The sequence below is a fragment of the Crassostrea angulata genome, chromosome 1 (genome assembly GCF_025612915.1).
Source record: "Crassostrea angulata isolate pt1a10 chromosome 1, ASM2561291v2, whole genome shotgun sequence".
NCBI classification, from domain to species: Eukaryota; Metazoa; Mollusca; class Bivalvia; order Ostreida; family Ostreidae; genus Magallana; species Magallana angulata.
In genome coordinates, this window is record NC_069111.1 from 628,312 (window position 1) to 648,695 (window position 20,384).

The following is a 20,384-nucleotide window of genomic DNA, read 5'->3' on the forward strand; positions in this document are numbered from 1 at the left end:
AAATATATTTTTCATCTATTTATTTGAACTACGTTAAAAGTCTGGTTTTCTTCATTAAAACGTAACAAACACGTACTATACCCTACTTTTTTAACCGTGGAAAAATATTTTAATGCAGAAATATCTGTCTATCTAAAGATTAAAAAAAAACAACTACAAAACATTGGCTTGGATTGTTTCACCTGATTTTTTTTTTCAGAAAGGGAACGTAATTAATTTGTAATTTTGGATTCATTATGTAAATAAATTGTTGTGAATTTTATGAACCTTCATTTATTTACCGTGATCTCCAAATTTCATATTGTTTTCAATTCATGTGCCGGATCTAGAGCATGGGCGCTCCCCAGCTAATTTAGTAAGTGACGAACGATATCTATTTATATATGTCTACCCTCTACATTGATTGTATAGTATAGATGGTAGACATAAATATCGTTCGTCATTTAAAAATCATCTGGTAAGCGCCTATGATCTAGAGGGACCAAAGGTTCTGCGATCTTTTAGCTTCCCATAAAGGGTCCCTGTAATACATGTAGATATGCGATGCAGGTATTCACTTATTGGACAATTTATATATGTAATAGATTCATTGTTTAAAGTAACGTATTTAACTGTTAAATCATAATTTACATGTTGATTTAGTTCGGCGCTTGAGTTACTGTACAGTTTAGTAAGTTTAGGGCTAGTAAAATCACCCATAGGCCATTGCTTAGAAAGTATACTCTGGTTACAGCCAGCATCTAGATCTCAGTTCACTTAGAAGTGAACCATTCTACATGTAAAGAGGCTGTCTTCGGGCAGTCTAAATGAGCAGTATAGTAAAAGACAATATTCCAATAGGACACATTCTGCTGGATTTCTAAAAGTCATATCACTTTGGATTTAAACATCTAAGTACATGTATATAAATTCATAGAGGAATTTAATTCTAATTATCTTTAGTTTTGATAACAATTTTAAATTGAAATCAATTACATTACTTAAGTTCAAATTCTATAAGAATTAAATGCCCACATGAATTAAAGAATAGCATTTCCTACCATGATTATGACTACTTATTACTTACTTATACGGTAATATGTCGGTAAGACAAAGGTGCCATGTTTTTTCCCCCGGAGAAGGATGAAAACATAAAATAAAAACTTTTTTATGTATATCGTAATCTTAATCTTTTTTTACAGGACACCTATAACATGCAACAAAATAATAAGTGATTTTATTTTTATTTATTTTTTTTTTTGGGTGGGGGGGGGCTAAAAGGGGCTACAATTAACATCGGGCTTGGGGTTCACACACATTTTCGAAATCTCCAGTGAAAGGAGGTAGTGGAGTAGAAGAGGAACGAAATCGATAAATTTCATTCATCTTCTCTATGAAAAACAGACAAATGGCGGAATAAGGTAGGTAATCAAATGAAAAGTCTTCTTAACGTGTCAGGACATTCGATAGTCAATATTTAAGAGTGTAGTAACTTGTAATCGTTTAAAATGTAATGCTGTAGGTGCCTTTGCATTGAGCTGTTGAGTGATTACGCAAGGTGCACAGCTGCCATTAAATGTAGTAGTCAGTTAATGGCAGAGCATCAGTAACAGTGAATAAGAGGCAATAAAATCTTTTGTTGGCAACAGAAACCATACATTACCGTGACCTGGTTACATAATTCACAAGTGGTATTGATGAAGAAAGGTATATAGTGTATGCCATTCTTCATCAGTACCAATTATGAATTATGTGATAAGCTCACCTTTTTACAGAGCATCTCTTCAATCACTTTTTTTAAAGGATTTTTTTGTTTTACTTTTTGGTTTTTTTTTTCTAAATACACATACTTAACATTAAAGAACAACTGAAATTGATTCAAGTATTTAAAAAGTCCAAACTTCTGATCATTGACACTCTGAGGTGTTTATTATTCTGAGAAATTGAATGAAAATTGATGTATGATACAGTCTGTCCCAAGATATTCATGCCACACATTTTCTTGAATTATTCTACATTGTAAAATACATCTGGGTGCAAACGATGTTCATTCAATAGTATGAAAAAATCCCAAGATTTCCCCATTAAAACGTCTCCTCTAGCTTGTCAGGTTTCAATACACGGCTAAAAATTTAAAGTCTACTGGGATTTTGCATTGCAACAGACCTTGAAGATAATGTTGAAAATCTGTGCAACATGTTTTTAGTGACTTCCAATTGGATGATGTAAAGATGTTAACATTTCCCATTTTAAATCATGTAAGAAATCTGTTCTTGTTCCTTTAAATTTTTTTGAGTGAAAAATTGATAATGTGTCAATGAAGATATCTTGGATATCTTTCCTTTCATCGATTTCAATTGCACTTCTCTCCCAGGTTTTTGTATTTTTATTAATAATCGTCCATATGTGCTGCATAAATATCTTGGGACAGACTATACAGAGATGCAATTTGATCAATATCTTCAATCCAAATCTTCCGAAGGGTTGTAATGTTTCCAAGGAGAAATCTTGCAATTAATACAATGCCAAAACTATGATCATTCACCAGATTCTTTTACAATCTGGTGAATGATCCTAGTTTTGGCTTTAAGGTACCAATATCTATGAATATCATTAAATACAATAGCAAAATAAGAATCTAAAACATTATTGAACGAAGTATGATGTAAAATCTGACAACTCTAGTATGTCTTTGGGAATCAACAATGATCAAGGATTGAATATCAGAGAGGAGTCGAGATTTGTATGGTTGGACACATTTAATTATATTCAAGATAGTCAGGTTATTTCACAAGATTCTGTTTCCAGACTGTGATTCAAGACTTGTTATGCTCATGTATCCAAACATGGATTGAGTTTCAGTAAAGTGGTCTCTAGGTGCTCAATAAAGCATGCAGGGTTTACTGGTAAATAATGCTGGACACTTTTACTTCTTGGACTTCAATTTTTGTTATAAAAAAAATTGTGTATTATATTTAAAAATTTAAATTGCCGCCTCGATCACTAGATCCCAATCCAGGCTGGTCAATCAGTTGTCAGTGTAATCCAGTGATAAATTCATTATCAATGCATGCATTTTTTTTACAATGTGAAAATCCATGCATGTTTTAAATCTTTAATCCTTTCTACTACTTTGCATTGAATTGTTTTTTATCACTAAGACCAGTTTTAGGTTGACCTTTTTGAAGTAATTTGCCTGTAAAACATTACAAATAACTTTTTTATAGTCAGATAAATTTGTGTTTATATATGTAGTCAGAAACACAAAGAGGCTAAGAGAAGAAAAAGATTAACTGGCAACAGTATCGTGTATCTTTGACCAATCATTGAATCTGATATGGTGGGGTATATATATGAAGTATGATATTCCATATATCTAATTTCTTTGTCCTTTTATTTCACAAAAAAATAATTGATCTGTTACATATCTTTTCTTTGATTCCATTTAAAGAATTTGACAAAGCAAAAAATGTTTAACCTAAGATAGGAATAGAAATGCCACAGTCTTTTAACTAAACTGATATCACTGATAGACTTTAATTACTGCACTGAACACTTAATCCTCATTACATTCTACACACATTGACCCCATTTTACATGTAAAGGAAAGGCCTCTAACATGTCTAATGGAACACATATGTAAAGCAGTTGAGAACTGATCTATCTTATTTCTTATGTTTGGTGTATATATGGGCACAATATTGCTAATCTTAAAAATTTACTAATCAATTTCAAGTTGCACTAAGCTTCTATTTATCTACTTGCTAATCCAGTAGATAATTTGTTGAAATATCACTTACTGTAATTTTGAGAGGAGTTATTCCCCTTTAATTTTCCCTCTCTATTAATAGGAATGACTTCGATTGTTTTTTTTTTAAAGAGAAGCCGGCCTTTCAAGAGATTTTGATGTGTGATTCAAATATAATTTTTAAGTTTTAAAGTGATTGTATAGATTTATTTCACGGTTGCATTTACAGGCAAGTAATAGTTTGGGATTACTTTCAGCAAATTAAAGTATTATCTTGTTTGTTCATCTACTGATGTCACATGTATTGAGCTTATTGTTTGAAAGTTACTCTAAATTTGTGTATGGTTTACCTATGGCTGGGTCATTCTCAAAAAAGGTGGATTTTTTCAAGTACCACTTGTTTAAATACAAAGTACTTACAACCAGATTGAATTTATCATAGTTTGTATCGGGCATATCATGATGTTTGTTTGCTAAAATATGCCAACAGTACATCAAATGAAAATCTATAAAAATATGATATTTACAACCACATGAAAAGAAAACAGTCTTTGGTGTAACACATAAGAAATATTCATAAATTTCATTAAATCTTATTGTTCATGCATTTGGTTTGGTGTTAAAGTTAAATTTTTTGAAGTTTTTCTTGAACTTAATCATAAAACAAGAATTTGATAATGTATTTTCCTTAATTTTTCATATTTGGTTTGTGAATGAGAAATATGCATCTATCTCATGACATTGTATTGCACACTGAAAACTTCTTCTCCATTTAATGCCTGATTTTTTTGGGGGAGACACTTGTAAGTGACATGAAAAATAATCTTAAGTGAAAAAACCTCAATATTTCTTGAAAAATCTTTGAAAATAAAAACAAAATAAGGGATGTTACACTAAGGACAATTATTGTTAGTCCAAATGTTATACTAAGGACAACCTTTATTTAAACACAAAAATATCAGATTTTAAAATAGAGACAACTGAATGTTTTCATAGATATAACTTATGAATGCATATATGCACATTGATAATGATTACTTTTAAATATATATATTTAAAAGTAATCATTATCAATGTGCATAGTAGTGCCCCTAAAGTCAAATTATTTACACAATTTAGTTCCAGTATGTTTCACCAAGGACACTTATGCTACACCATGGACATTGCCTGTTATAAGAATCAAAGTTTTAATATTTCAATTTGTTTTGAAAGCTTGAATGTATTTTAAATGAATTCAAAATTACCAAATGCACTTTTCAGCGGATATATTATACATGTTACTGTTATTCTCTGCAAGTTCAGGCGTAAAATTTAAGTTTGTTATACAAAAGACACAACATGTTACACCATGGACACCATTTTATCTAGTTGATGAATAATTTTAGTATTTTATTATACTACATTGCATAATCTGTCATAAAATGTATTTATACAATACTTGTTTTATTAAATTTTCTATCAGAAATACATGCATGGGAATTGAAATACTCTTTTGTGTAACATTAAAAGTCCTTGGTAACACATTTTGTTTAAAGTCAAATAATATTTTTTAGGGAAAATTTGGCTTAAGCTGTAAGTCCAATATCAAATTCAATATTAATTATACTTGAATTGATAAATTTGATTTGATTTGACAATGCTGAATTTTTTTAAAATGAATATTTTAGGTCTTGTGTCCTTGGTGTTAATTGTATGTGTCTTTGGAGTAACAAAATATTGCATGATTGAGAAATAATCTAGATCTACAGCAAACAGATGCTTCAACATTATTTATAAGCATAAACTAACAAATGTGATACATTGTGATATATTTATTGAATAATTTCATCATATCTTTCCCAAAAAAATAAAGTATGTAAATTATAGTCTATGGGATAACAGTGATAGTCTATGGTGTAACTTTTTGTTCTTGTTACACCTAGGACTGTTACACAAAGGACATATTTATGAATTAACTTGTCTCTGCTAAATAATTACTGCTCCCTCAGAGTAAAAGAGCATATTATCTGCTACAACAACACATAGCAATAGTTTGTCTGTTTTCCAGAGTGTCTAAATATTTCTTTTTCCTAAGTATTTCCTGTTAGCCCAAAGACAATATAAAAAGTTACACATTTATTTCTACTTACTTATCATTAAAAAAATTGAGTAAATTTCATCTTCAGCTATTTTGTCTTCTATCATTGTTTATAGCTATACGATGGGAATAAGGAGGCATCAATTATCTTTCAAATTACTAAGAATAGCAACTCTTACACACCAATATTTTGTTTCGTTACACCATGGACATAAAAACATGTACAGACAAACTTGATCTCGCTGAAAATTATTGTTCATATATTTTCTTCGTCTTTTTGCTTGAGAGAGGTATTTTACTTACCTTTTATCTCTTGACCCTATTATTTTAATAAAAAATGGTCTTACTACCTTACAAAACCTATTTAAAGTCGCAAACTCTGAGTGGGAACAGTCAAATAATGTGAAAAAATCAACTTATAAACTTTCTAAATTTTTAAGATTTTGTTAGAATTAACTGTTTATGTGCCAATATGTATGCTAATATATATCCAAAGGTAGCACAAAAGTGAAACTTGGCAAAAATCAAGGATTATACTTTCTAGTGCCCTTGAACAACCCAATACCACCTTTTTTGAGAATGACCCGGCTGTGGATCCTTTAATTTACAGCGTTTTATTAATTTACAGCGTTTTATTAATTTACAGCGTTTTATTAATTTACAGTGCATAACACTCAGATTATTGTAAAGAAACTAAAACTAGGCCTCTTGTGTCTTAAAATCTGTGTCTATTAACTTTCCCATTGTAAATAAATGGTCCTTTAGAATTAATGGCTGGTTGTCAACCAGATTCATCTAAGGAAATAATTAATATATGTCTTAAGGTAGCTCCATACTCGTAAAATTCTCTGAGGAAAGTTGAAAACCCGAACTGATTTCGACTTAATAGACTTAAATGTCATCAATTGTTAGAAAAAATATGCATGTCATCACACTTTTTGAGATGCCAGATAAACATAAACTAAAGCATATTTTAGCATTAGAAAAATGTATTTTTTTGTTGTTAAAAGTAAAATCTTGTAGGCAGAAATTTGTTTTTCTTGTTTAATTTTAATGTCAACTTTATCAGAAAACTAAAATTACAAAAATATTTTAAAATTAATCGTTGGAATAAGAACAACTATAGCATTTAGACATACAACTGAGAGAAAAGTCAGAAAAAGAGTTCTTTCCCCTTTGCATAGATAAAATATATAAACATTTGGAAATTTAGTATAAAATTAAGTGCGAAAATATCTTGAACCTACCAATAATTCTAATTACATCCATGTGATTATATTCACATAAAATAAATAAAACTATCTTGCACAATTTTTAAAGAATTCAAAGTTTTACAAAAAAGTGTGACGTCACAAAACACTGGATCTACTTTAAGTACAAATATATCATGATGAATTTCCATTAGCGCCTATGCACAGTGATTTTCTTCATATGAACATAGGTGCCTGTTGCTCTTAAATTGGGGAAAAATCATTAAATTTTTGGTTAGCTGCAATAGTAATTACAGATATAGAAATTTGAGAGGGCTACATTATTGTAGCATTTCTTGGTTAATTGGAAAGAGTACATAATGAATAAGTTTTAATATAGATTATATTGATTTGTACAAATTTCATCCATTGAACATTGTAATGTTATGTATCTGCACTTCTCTTTTACTCTTTAAAATCATAAACATTTATTTGTTTGTTGGGTTTCCTTTGGCCAGAAAAGTTTTGATATGGGAAAGGTTCAGTTGAGAAAAAGTATGCAAGGGGAAAAGGACTGAAATTTGGACCTTTGAATTAACTGTAGAAAAATTACGAATTAAATGAAGTCTCAAATGATATTCCATTCACATGGATAAAAGCTAAATTACAGTAGCATTAGAAATATTTTGATTGTTTCAGGGATCAGATATCAAGTCCTGGTATTTTGCTGTTATTATGAGTACATCATTCCATTAGTTCCAGTGACATCACACTATAAGTACATCATTCCATTAGTTCCAGTGACATCACACTATAAGTACATCATTCCATTAGTTCCAGTGACATCACACTATAAGTACATCATTCCATTAGTTCCAGTGACATCACACTATAAGTACATCATTCCATTAGTTCCAGTGACATCACACTATAAGTACATCATTCCATTAGTTCCAGTGACATCACACTATAAGTACATCATTCCATTAGTTCCAGTGACATCACACTATAAGTACATCATTCCATTAGTTCCAGTGACATCACACTATAAGTACATCATTCCATTAGTTCCAGTGACATCACACTATAAGTACATCATTCCATTAGTTCCAGTGACATCACACTATAAGTACATCATTCCATTAGTTCCAGTGACATCACACTATAAGTACATCATTCCATTAGTTCCAGTCACATCACACTATAAGTACATCATTCCATTAGTTCCAGTGACATCACACTATAAGTACATCATTCCATTAGTTCCAGTCACATCACACTATAAGTACATCATTCCTTTAGTTCCAGTGACATCACACTATAAGTACATCATTCCTTTAGTTCCAGTGACATCACACTATGAGTACATCATTCCATTAGTTCCAGTCACATCACACTATAAGTACATCATTCCATTAGTTCCAGTCACATCACACTATAAGTACATCATTCCTTTAGTTCCAGTGACATCACACTATAAGTACATCATTCCTTTAGTTCCAGTGACATCACACTATGAGTACATCATTCCATTAGTTCCAGTCACATCACACTATGAGTACATCATTCCATTAGTTCCAGTGACATCACACTATAAGTACATCATTCCATTAGTTCCAGTGATATCATAAGTACATCATTCCATTAGTTCCAGTGACATCACACTATAAGTACATCATTCCATTAGTTCCAGTCACATCACACTATGAGTACATCATTCCATTAGTTCCAGTGATATCACACTGATTTTATGTTTTTAAAGGCCCTTTTCTTGGTGATGCAACTCAACAATACTCTACAAGTCTCGGATATGGTTTTTATTGCAATAATACATGTAGATGACCTTTAACCTGGAAATAACAGTTTTATTTATGATTATGTTTGACCTGATTTCCCTCTTTGCCAGTGCTAGAGGACATAGGTTTGGAGAGCCAGAGAATTTCCTCAATCGTGTCCGGGGAGTTTTATAACCATCAGATTAATTATCAGATTTAATGATTAAAATCCTTGGTTGATGAAAATAAGGAATGAACTAGGAACCAGTGGTCGTTTATATCCAGACTTGGAAGTGCACGGTTCTTAAGGTAGGCAGGGGGCACTACACAGAGGTCACTGCACATAGGAGGGGCAGGGACCTAGTGTATTAGACGTGCACAGAACTGATATGGAATTATCAAAAGATGGTGACCCTGTAATGGTTCTGTTACATGCTAAGAGTTCATGTCACATATAAAAGTGCTGATTCAGGTTCATGCCTGGATTAATTAGTGGACGGTATAATAAGCGTATAATTAATAAGAGAAATTTGTCAGGATAAACTTCCTAGTATTTATTATCTGACATGACATGGAAACTAAATATATAGGGCTATTTATAGATGACAACTTCACACGATGTTTAAATGAAATGCCCCGGCTATACAGACTGGCATATTAAAAATTGCAAAGCCATCAGAATTGATTTTTACTTTTATGTTGATTTCATGCTGAGAGAGTCAGCTATCAACCCCCCATTTAGAAACTGTTTTTTGTACTTGGTGACTGTTTTTGTCCTGGCACATGTAGTTTAGGATTGTCAGTTAAAAGTACGTAAGGTTTAAACATTTTCGGTTTTACACCTGTGTGAACTGCAGGAGGGAGGTTTAACATTGGTTGATCATAACATGACACTTTCCACTCTCTGTATTTCAGATGCTGTCTGGTTGACACTGAGAACAGATTAAGCAGGGGACTGTCTTTCACATTTTATGTGTGTGTGGGGTTGATATCAAACTAATACAGAGAAACTCTAGAGCTGTGACAGAGGGACATCAGACTAAGCCTGACCGGGGTAGCTGAGCATCACCATCAGAGGGCGGTCAGCGAGGAATGGATAAAGTCCATGACACGGTAGCCTGGTATCAGAAACAGGTCAGATTTTTCACACAATAATCTCTAAAATATACCCAGTAAACAGTTCAGCCTGTATGACATTTACTTTATAAACTACTCAATAAAGAGATTGTCCTTGATATATATTTTGTACTTATGGTGCAGGTTAGTTCATCTGATTTGAGAGCTTAATGTACATATATACCATATATCCAATCTTAGATAAGCTTCTAAATGTGACATTTTTAACTTCCTCTCCAGAACCCTTGATCTAATCTCAACAAAGCTGTGCACAAGTTATCCTTGCATAAATAAAATAAAGTGCTCTCAAATCTATAAATTAAGTAGACACTCTTTCAAAGGGGAGGTTATTAAGAAAAAATTAAATTAGGTTAGTTAAAGATTGCTCTTTAAGAACTAACTAGCAATTGATAGCAAAACTTTTCCCAGGTAAATTACTTTCTATATGTTTGTTATATGTTAGATTAATTTGTTTACTTAAAACCATTATCTCCCTGTGAATCAGGAAAGGTAAAAAAGGTTCAGTGTTCATTTTGTAAATACATAGAAACTTTCAAATCTGGAATCTGACTTGTATTTCATGTCTTTCTGAATGTACCATAAAGTTAATTCATATGACCATGTGTTGTGATTTTCTGTAGTTTAATATTTGTCCATAGGCAATGCAACTCTTGCCTGTTTTGTGGAGAGAGTTGGTCTAAAAAGGCAGAGTGCTTTGTTATGAAAAAATTAATGCAATACACAATGATTCAGGTTACTTTATTGACATTTTGTCAAGTTATGTAAACAAGAGAAATATGAGAAAGTCTTACATGTCAGAATTGATAGAAATTTATCCAATGTATTTATGAATGTCAACCCAGATTTGTACTGCGCTCTCTGTTTTAATTACATTGTTATGACTAAATGTATAAGACAGACGATTGAACAGAAGATAAATACTTGTTTAAATATAATCTTTCCAGTTTATAGTCTGTTGTCTTTTGAAATTCATTTTATACATGCATTCTCTCTCTCTCTCTCTCTCTCTCTCTCTCTCTCTCTCATATATTGTTAGAACTTTAACTGTTACCTGTGTTAAGTCATTATTAAAGTCTTGTTTTCCTTTGTAACAATCATGTATAAAAATCTGTAGATTCATTTCTGGCAGATTCCCCAGTTTTCTGTTCAATAAATTTAATTGTTTCATTTTCCTTTTGGAATGGAAATTTCTCTTTCCTTGTGAGTTTAGCTTTGATTTAGAAGAGATTTAATTTCAGAAGATGTTTGACTTGAAGGAAGATTTTGTATCTTTTCAGATTGGGTCGTATGACAGACAACTTTGGGAGCAGTCTGTAGAATCACGAGTACTACAGGTGAGGGTTAACTTGTACAGTCATCATTTTAAAAGTGGTGTTCGGGATATAATGATGTGTAGATCTATGTGCATATTATGCTGGAAGTTTTGATGTGAGGATTTTTTGGCAGTTATGCCCATATATTCATTTTTTTTGTGTATTTAATGCATACCTTGCCACACAGTATGTGTAAGCATTGTCAAGTAATGGTGGAGTGTGGGTATGTGAGCTTGCTCACTTTTTCTTTCTTTAACTGTATGGTACACATATAGACTTGTCACACTAACCCTCTTTCCTTGGATCTTTCAGGGAATACAGTATGCACCCAGAAGAAATGTAAAGTTAAAGACAGAATTGATTGATGTTGATTTAGTAAGAGGTAAGAGTGAGAGAGAGAGAGAGATTTGTCTATTGATGAATTTGTGAAAAAAGATGACATAAAAACATGTATATTTATCCTAATTCATTTGGACAAATGTGGTGATTTTTTTTCAATGCCAAGAGAGATTGGTAAATTATCAAGAGAATATTTAATGCCTGTTTATTTCAATTGTTTAAATAGGTTCAACCTTTTCCAAAGCAAAGCCCCAAGTGTCTTGGACTTATATTGCTCACAAGGCAGTATGCAGGGTTGTGTTTTATCCCCTTTGTTATCGATGGTAAGTTCCACAAAGTAATATTATTTAAATATTGGACATTATGTCCTACAATACAATTTCATATAAATATATTTATGTCAGGGAAAAAACTCACAAAATAACTAGAAATAAAAGCATTATGTTTTCCTCATCCTGTATGACTTGGGTTTTATAGACAGGAAAACTATTATAGGTCGCATTTGTTTTGTTTACTTATTTGTTGTTCTATATGGATTGTTGTCAATTGACAATTTTGCTTTTGATATGACTCTCATTGTATCATAATGTTGAATACTTGTAGAGTCATCAAGTTAAATGTTGTTTGTATTATTATACAGTTTGTATAACTGTAGGTAGAGCCATCATTATCCTAAAAGTATATGATTTGTATTGTTGGTGGAACCATCATTATAGAATAAGAATATGGTTTATTTTATGGGTGGTGCCATTAGAACTATAAGTATAAGGTTCATATTGTAAGTGATGTCATCATCCCTATATAAGTATTTGGTTTATATTGTAGGTAGAGCCATTATCATACTAGAAGAATAAGGTTTATTTTGTAAGGGATGTCCTTGTCACTATAAGTATACGGTTTGTGTTGTAGGTGGCGGCAGCAGGTGACGTTCCGTTTCTGGTTCTTTCTCCTCATCATGTACATCCTCCAGGTCTCCACCATCATAGTCTTCATCCGCAACGTCGGTGACAGCATCACCAAACACGTAAGTTGTGTCATATAATATGTCGGTGAGGGTATCACCAAACACGTAAGTTGTGTCATATAATATGTAGATGACAGCATCAACAAACACCTGAGTAAAGACCTACAATACGTCGGTGACAACATCACCAAACACGTAAGTAGTGTCGTTTAATACGTCATCGACCGCATCACCAAACAAGTAAGTTATGTCGTATAATACGTCAGTGACAGCATCACCAAACACATAAGTAGTGTTGTTTAATACATCGGTGACCGCATCACCAAACACATAAGTAGTGTTGTTTAATACATCGGTGACAGCATCACCAAACATGCAAGAAGTGTCATATAATATGTCAGTGACAGCATCACCAAAAACGTAAGTAGTGTCATATAATACATTGGTGACAGCATCATCAAGCACGTAACTTGTGTCATATAATACGTCGGTGACAGCATCACCAAACATGTACCTTGTGTCGAATTTTTGGCCAGGAGGTTATCTTTTATTATTTACATTTGATGTACAGTTTTATATTATACACAAATGATGAAAACTTTCAATACATACATTTTTTTTTTTGTATTGGGAATTTTCAATGCAGTTTTAATGTCTCCCTGTGCATTTAGCCATTACTACCTTGTAAGATGTTTCTGAGTTGTGTTTACTGGAGATCTGTACAGTTAATTGTTTTATGTGTCCCCAGGAGATGAGCCTGACCCTGGTTATGATTCCGTCCATCCTGATGCTGCTCCTGGGGGTGGTTCACTCACACACAGTGGCCTCCCATGTCTCTCACCGCCCCCCGCACAGAGATGGAAAAAACAGGTGGGTGTAGAACATGTATCACAGAAAGGGCAAAAACAGTTGGATGTATCACAGAGAGGGCAAAAAACAGTTGGGTGTATCACAGAGAGGGCAAAAAACAGTTTGTATATCACAGAGAGGGCAAAAAACATTTGGGTATATAACAGAGAGGGCAAACACAGTTGAGTGCATCACAGAGGGTACAAAAAAAAGTTTGTGCATAGCAAAAAGGTGAAAACAAGTGAGATAGAACATGTATCACAGATTAAAAATCAGCTGTGCAGAGAACTAATACAATTCCTGTAAGCCAACATTTATTTGCTTGAAAGAAATTTTCATGAGGTTTGCAAGAACCTCCTTATAGCGAATTTTTCTCATTTCATGATAATCTACATCTCTATAGCGAATATAAATCTCTTGGAAGGAGTTTATCTGCGGTTAATTGCAAAATAAAGTTGTCGCGAATAATAGTTGCCAATGGCAACAGTACTAGGTTTAGAACTATCAAAGAGAGGGTGAAAACAGATGGGTGTATATTTATCAAGGAGAGGGCAGAAACAGATGGGTTTAGAACAAGAACAGAGAGGGCAAAAGCAGGTGAGTGTATATTTATCAAAGAGAGGGCAAAAACAGATGGGTTTAGAACAAGAACAGAGAGGGGGGGGGAGGTTGATGTGGAACATGGAGGGCAAAAAACAGATGGATGTAATTAAAGAGAGGGCAAAAACAGATGGATGTAATTAAAGAGAGGGCAAAAACGTGGATGTAATTAAAGAGAGGGCAAAAATAGGTGGATGTAATTAAAGAGAGGGCAAAAACAGGTGGATGTAATTAAAGAGAGGGCAAAAACAGGTAGATGTAATTAAAGAGAGGGCAAAAACAGGTGGATGTAATTAAAGAGAGGGCAAAAACAGGTGGGTACAGAACTACCACATGGAAAGGGCCAAAAAGGGGGGACATGGTATAAATAGAAATATCAATGAAGGAAATTGTGTAGAACAAGGCACCGAGTAGATGGATATGAGTTTAATAAGAACATCAAAATTGGCTCCCTTTGTATTGGTGTTATTGACCTGGACTGCGTTTTACAAAAGAACTTTTCAGTCTCATGGAATAATCTTAAATGAAGAAAACTTAGACAAAACCAATTATATTCAACCATTCATATATCCATAGTTAAATTTCACAGCAATGAGAATAAAATATTGATAAGTTTGTGATTACTTAACATTCATTAATTTGGTCGTAAGTCGTAAGTTCTTTTGTAAAACGCAGCCCTGCTTCTTACCTGTAGTTTATGAATTGAATTTTCTCTATCCTAGGGATGGCAAAAGAAGTCGAAGAAATACCTTCAGAAGTAACTCTACTTGTGGGGTCAGTAGTTCAGAACAGGCAGGTCAAAGGTCATCAGAACCCAGCAAAGAGAGTGTCATTCAAGCGGACAGAAATCTGAAGGTTGGGGAACCGTCCCTCAGCATGGGAGATAAGAAATCCTCACTAGAGTCCAAGTCTGTCAGCTGGAGCAACAGTGATAAAAAGTGCAGATCTAGTCCAGGAAAATTGTCCCAAAAATCTAGTCAAGAAAGCGACTCAGGGCCAGAAATGGAAAGAGAAAGGAAGAGGAAAACCAGCACTGAAGAGTTCGAATCCAAGAAAGACAATCCATCTATTCCCGTGGAATGTCAGGGAGCAAGTAGCACTGAGGGTATTCACACCAGTGCTAGCGCAGTGGATATTCTCTCAGCAGACAACATAGCCATTGAAAAACTTGAGGGTGAAATTGCATTTCATTTGGAGACACCACCTACAACAGATGGCCAGATAGTCATGCTCAATTCCGAGGGGGATGTTGACTACGAATTGACAGAAACCCTCAATCCAGAGAACAGTATCAGAAAACAAGAAGAAGGAAGTGAACAAGAAAAGAAAAGACAAAGTCCACCAAAGATAGAGAAGAGCTCCAGCTCCAGTGACTTTCGTGGGGAGATGAGTGAGGGGGAGGAAACTAAGCCCCCCGGCCCCCGGGTAGATCAACTCTCACCTATGTACAGCAAAGATCTGAAAAAGGAGTCAGAGTCAGACTCGGAGAGGGCCGAATCGGACCTGGATGTCAGGACTTTCCAGGGTGTGAGACGACGTAAAACTCGGGTTGACGACAGCAGTGAATCCGGGGCGTCATATTGTCGACCCCGACGTCAGACTAAGGATAGCAAGACCAACAGGAAGGAGCGGGAACTTACACCAAATCTGGAGAGAGATGACTGTAACAAGGTTTGACAAAATACAAGTGTTATAACATTTACTGTCATGATTGGCTATTTTTTTTTAATTTTTCATCTCCTTTTTTGAAAAAGCTAAAGAAACTTTACTGTGACTGTTTACAAAAATTAATTTATGCTTGAATTCTTTATGACAGAAATCTGTGAACTGTCATTTTCAGGGTACGGTCAGTTCTGAGGAGTGGGAGGACCGAGTCCAATCAGACGTTACCACCTCCACTTACTCCACCAGCTCGGACAGCGATCTCACTGAGAACGAGATACAGGCCGAGTTCTCGGAGGGAAGCCTCTCTTCCAAGAGCATCAATGTGAACTCGGGGGCGTTACCGCCGGAGAGCGCGGAACGCCAAGGCAGTAGTCAACATGTAATAAATCTACTACAACCTGTATGTATCACTCGCTATCATATCTGTTTCCATGGCAACAGGCTCTCTGCTCTGCACTTTGAAAAACTTAACTTAAAACTGTTTAAAAAAAGAATACTGTTAACAAACTTTTCTTATTTTGTTCATTTTGGACCAAATGATCATCAGTTGTAAATGTATTGAAAGATGTCAACAGCTGCTGCTGACGACTACTTGACTCTTTCATTTGAAACGCTTTTATAATTGCGTAAGAAAAACTTCTCTATGAATAATGATCATCAGCATAGATTTGGGCAGGGAATCTGTTGCTGTCTTATTTTGGCTATGTGAACTGTTTTTTTTAAGGCTGTGATATAACTAGGTATGAGACTTTACTACGAGGGCTAGCATGGGTCTGTATTCTTACTAGGAATTAACCAACAGTATTAAGCTTGAGAGCATATTAACAGTGACATCTCATTCATTGTGGAAATACATGGACAGATGTTGAGAAATCATTATATTTTTTCTTTCTTTATGTATGCAATGCATGATGAAGGATATATTCATTTGGTACACTCAGTGTAAATTTCATCGCAATATTTTTTAATCTTAATTTCAAGTTGAGTTTTTAAAACTGACATGCTTGCCCATTAAAGTTTGCAAATATAGTTATATATGCTTATATGATTTCTAATTATGATGAATTTCATTATTTCATTTATTTTGATTTTAAAATATAGGAAATCTCCTTTTTAAGAGTTCTCTGAAATAGGTAAAAATAAAGTAGCTGATCTCTTGTGGTCAGACTTTAGCCTCCTATATGTATATATAGAACTTGAGTAGATATTCAATGTCTCTGTGTTTCTGTAGACAAATAACATCTTGTTAGTTCTACTTAATATCAAAAGGATCTTTAATAGGACTAATTTACTGTTATTTATAAATTGATAAATAAATTGAGAAAGTCCTTTCATTTCTTATTATAAATAATGTTATGTGTATTAAATGAATCTTTAAGCTTAAAAGCCAGTAACTAAGCTTATACAACACTGTACATGTCCTTGTGTAGAGATGTTGGATGACGTTACATCAGCGTGGACACACACTGACTCTCTGACTGTTACATGTCTTCTACTTTCTGTTTCAGCCCACAAGCTGCTCTGGCCTAGGTCACCACACACCCCCAGATAAAGGTTGGTAACTTATATAATTATTGAACTTTTTAGTAAACTGAGTTTTTATTTGTCCATAATTACAGTTAACATCTCTTAGCTGTAGGTTAAGGTCGAGATCTAATAAATGATTCCATAGTGTATTTTTGACAGTGAACTGTCGATATTTGGTTCTATTTTGTCAGTGAGCTGTCAGTGGTTGTACTTTGACAGTAAATTGTCAGTGTTTTTTATTTGACAGTGAGCTGTCTGATCTGGGAGGGCAGTGAGGTGAAGAAAGTCGAACTGACAGGGATCGACATCGGGTGGACGATCATCGAGAAGGTGGACAACATTCCGGAGAGCTCCGACTATATTTGGATCGGACTGGTCTTTTCTCTGATCATCGGGTGTATCCCCATCTTCTTCAAGATCTATCACACCAAGGAATTCTTCAGTCTTCTCAACTTGCATGCTTTGGTTGACCTCCTCTGGAGCCTAAACGCTGATTCCTGGAGGTCTGTTACACAACATAACAAATCAAGAGCGTACAGTGTAGTTACTATGAGATATGTCTTAAACCTTCATACACAGATAAATATGTGTCCAACTGATGTAGACAAGCTGGAATAAATATGTATACATAGTTATGTAAAGCATTATATTCTTTATTCTCATGCACATAATAATAACAGCAATTTCAGTCTTTATTCATAAGGACAATATGTAAATATGTGAAGTCTGACAGTCATGTTTTCTCAGGATTCCTTGTGATTTTTTTGTTTTTTTCTGCTTTCAGATTTAACTTGATCCTTGCCAATGGTGTAATACAGAGATTTGCTCTCAGCTGTATCTTCTTCTTTCTTCTCTCTGTAGCAGATAGAACCTTCAAACAAGTAAGTGTATGAAGGTCATAGGGTCATTCCCATTCATTCATTCAAATCAAAAGTTTTATTTAGATGGACTAATTTTCCCTTAATGGATGAATCTGAAGTAAAGATATGTGCTGTTTGTGATTTTCAGACGTTACTTTATATCTCATTTCAGTTACTTTATGCTCTTTTTTTAATTTTCAGAGGTTACTTTATGCCAAACATTTTTGCTACCTGACTTCGTCGAGACGAGCCCGTAAGTTTGACATGCCTCATTTCCGTCTAAACAAAGTCAGAAACATCAAGACCTGGCTGTCTCTCAGATCCTACTTAAAGGTATTTATCACCTGTAGTTCACAAGTTTCATGTCGATTGGACAAAGCTACAAAAATCAATGAGGAAAAATGATTTAACAATTTTGTGCTTTTATAGCAAATAATAAAAACCAGCATATTATGTGAGTACATGTACTGTAATACTGAAAGATTTATCAAAAGTTATATTTTCATTATTTACATTCAGCCAGAGTATAGACTTTTATTTAACTTCATGTATTTCTTTTTTATTATGTACCTGTATTATCTACTTTGCAAAGAGTTGTCTGTGTGTATTGTATGGACACTGTAACTTGTTCTGATACTTGCAGAAACGAGGCCCCCAGAGGTCAGTGGATGTGATCGTTTCCTCATCCTTTATGACCACTATCATCATCCTTACCCTGATGTGTGTGCAGGTCAGTAGTCATAGTAACAGCCAATCAAAAGCTGTATTCATAGTAACAGCTATTTAAAAGCTGTCATTGAGATCAATTTTTAGTCTCACTGTCAATCAGGGCACTAAGTAGATTAATCTGACAGTGTCAAAAAATGTAACAGAAACTGGGGATTGTTATCTTGGTCTATTTATAGCTCCTGAAGGACACAGACACTTACCTGGACTTCCTGTGTAACTGGGAGCTGCTGGTTTGGTGCATGGCACTGGGGGTGTACCTGATGAGGTTCATGACCCTTGGCCTCAAGATCAACAAGAAGTACCGTAACCTTTCTGTACTGATCACGGAGCAGATCAACCTGTATCTTCAGATGGAGCAGAAGCCTCACAAGAAGGAGGAGCTGATGGTGGCCAACAATGTCCTCAAGTTGGCTGAGGACCTCCTCAAGGTCAGTCAGGACCTTTAGTAATGAAAACCTCAGAGCATAGTCAGAGCATGGTGACCCCAGAATCTTGTTATGAGGAACTCAGACTTGACTTATGTGGGATTCAGAGTTGACTTATGAGTCCTCAGTTGTAGTTTGAATTACACACTATCCATATTTTGAATGAGATAACTGCACACCTTGTTGTGTGATGTCATAGGTGCTAATTGCTAATACTTGTATGAAATGAACATGTTTTCAAATCACATTTATTAATTTTATGTGTTTATGTTACAAAATACAAGTAAAGGTTGATAATTCTGTTTGAAAAAATGAATAATTTCAAGATTAATGAATAGAACAACAGCAAGTATTTCACAAGTTTAACCCTTAACTCATTATTCTATACAATAACTGTTTGTTTTATTTTTTTCTAGGAACTTGAAAGTCCCTTCAAAATTTCAGGAGTGTCTGCCAACCCCGTTCTGTACAATATTGTCAAGGTCGTAGTCCTTTCTGCGTTTTCTGCCGTTCTGACTGAAATCTGTGGCTTCAAACTGAAGCTCTACAAAATCAAACTGAAAGGCTAGCTTGATGCCTGCCTGTCAGTATTAGCCAATCACAAATGGATGGCGGTCAACAGTTAACACCGACGAACAGAAAGTCAACATCAAGCTGTAGTATTTCTTTTTAGTCAGGGAATGAATTTAATTTATTTTTTATTTGATGACCTGAGAAAGGTTTTTGAATTTTATTGTTCTTGTTTTTATTTGAGTCCTACTGAAATCCTTAGAGTGAGAGTCAAAAATGGTCAGTATCACCGCATGTACTTAGTGAACTTTGTAAATAGGCTTTTGGAATTTTAATGATTAACTGCTCAGATTAATAAATAGAGTTTTATTCTATTTAGTAGTTTGCAGTATTTTTGTAGTGATTTATCAAAGAGGTTTACCATTTCCATTCTATTGACTGATTGATTGAACTAGTGAGGCATGATTGAAGCCGCTTCTAATGCTCAGTCTCTCTAGATCCAGTCACCATTGCAATACTTAGGATGCCAAATTATTTTCTCATGTTCAGAGTTAGCTGTTCTTGCCCCTATTGTGTGGGATGGTAGGAACGTTATGTTTTATTTAATTATTCTTGATTGATACAGATTTTAAAGGTTGTAGCAAACATTTTGCCTTAGTAATAATGGTGTTCAAACAGTCTACTTAATATCGACAGT

General features: G+C 34.1%; 1 protein-coding gene across 3 annotated transcripts; it reads left to right on the top strand.

Annotated features, from left to right (window-relative positions):
* Positions 1 to 1,284: 1,284 nt before the first annotated feature.
* Positions 1,285 to 20,384, top strand: LOC128162511 (protein PHTF1-like). 3 transcript variants are annotated; one of them, XM_052825743.1, is made up of 16 exons: positions 1,285 to 1,400; positions 9,685 to 9,903; positions 11,184 to 11,240; positions 11,532 to 11,601; positions 11,785 to 11,881; positions 12,468 to 12,582; positions 13,271 to 13,392; positions 14,694 to 15,642; positions 15,812 to 16,036; positions 17,145 to 17,190; positions 17,411 to 17,666; positions 17,948 to 18,044; positions 18,225 to 18,356; positions 18,667 to 18,753; positions 18,929 to 19,180; positions 19,594 to 20,384. In XM_052825743.1, exons 2-16 carry the CDS (start codon positions 9,862 to 9,864, stop codon positions 19,744 to 19,746), a joined length of 2,700 nt encoding a protein of 899 aa, XP_052681703.1. In that variant the 5' UTR covers positions 1,285 to 1,400; positions 9,685 to 9,861; the 3' UTR covers positions 19,747 to 20,384. The 3 variants fall into 3 exon arrangements, with proteins under 3 accessions (XP_052681703.1, XP_052681719.1, XP_052681713.1); XM_052825759.1 differs by having other exon boundaries at positions 15,812 to 16,015; XM_052825753.1 differs by lacking the exon at positions 1,285 to 1,400 and adding an exon at positions 8,684 to 9,078.

Bases quoted from the DNA above. Each gene is read 5' to 3' on its own strand.
- LOC128162511 (XM_052825743.1), top strand. From the start codon at position 9,862: ATGGATAAAGTCCATGACACGGTAGCCTGGTATCAGAAACAG. The intron at 11,241-11,531 runs GTGAGGGTTAAC...TGGATCTTTCAG, and splicing joins TAGAATCACGAGTACTACAG to GGAATACAGTATGCACCCAG. The intron at 13,393-14,693 runs GTGGGTGTAGAA...TCTCTATCCTAG, and splicing joins CACAGAGATGGAAAAAACAG to GGATGGCAAAAGAAGTCGAA.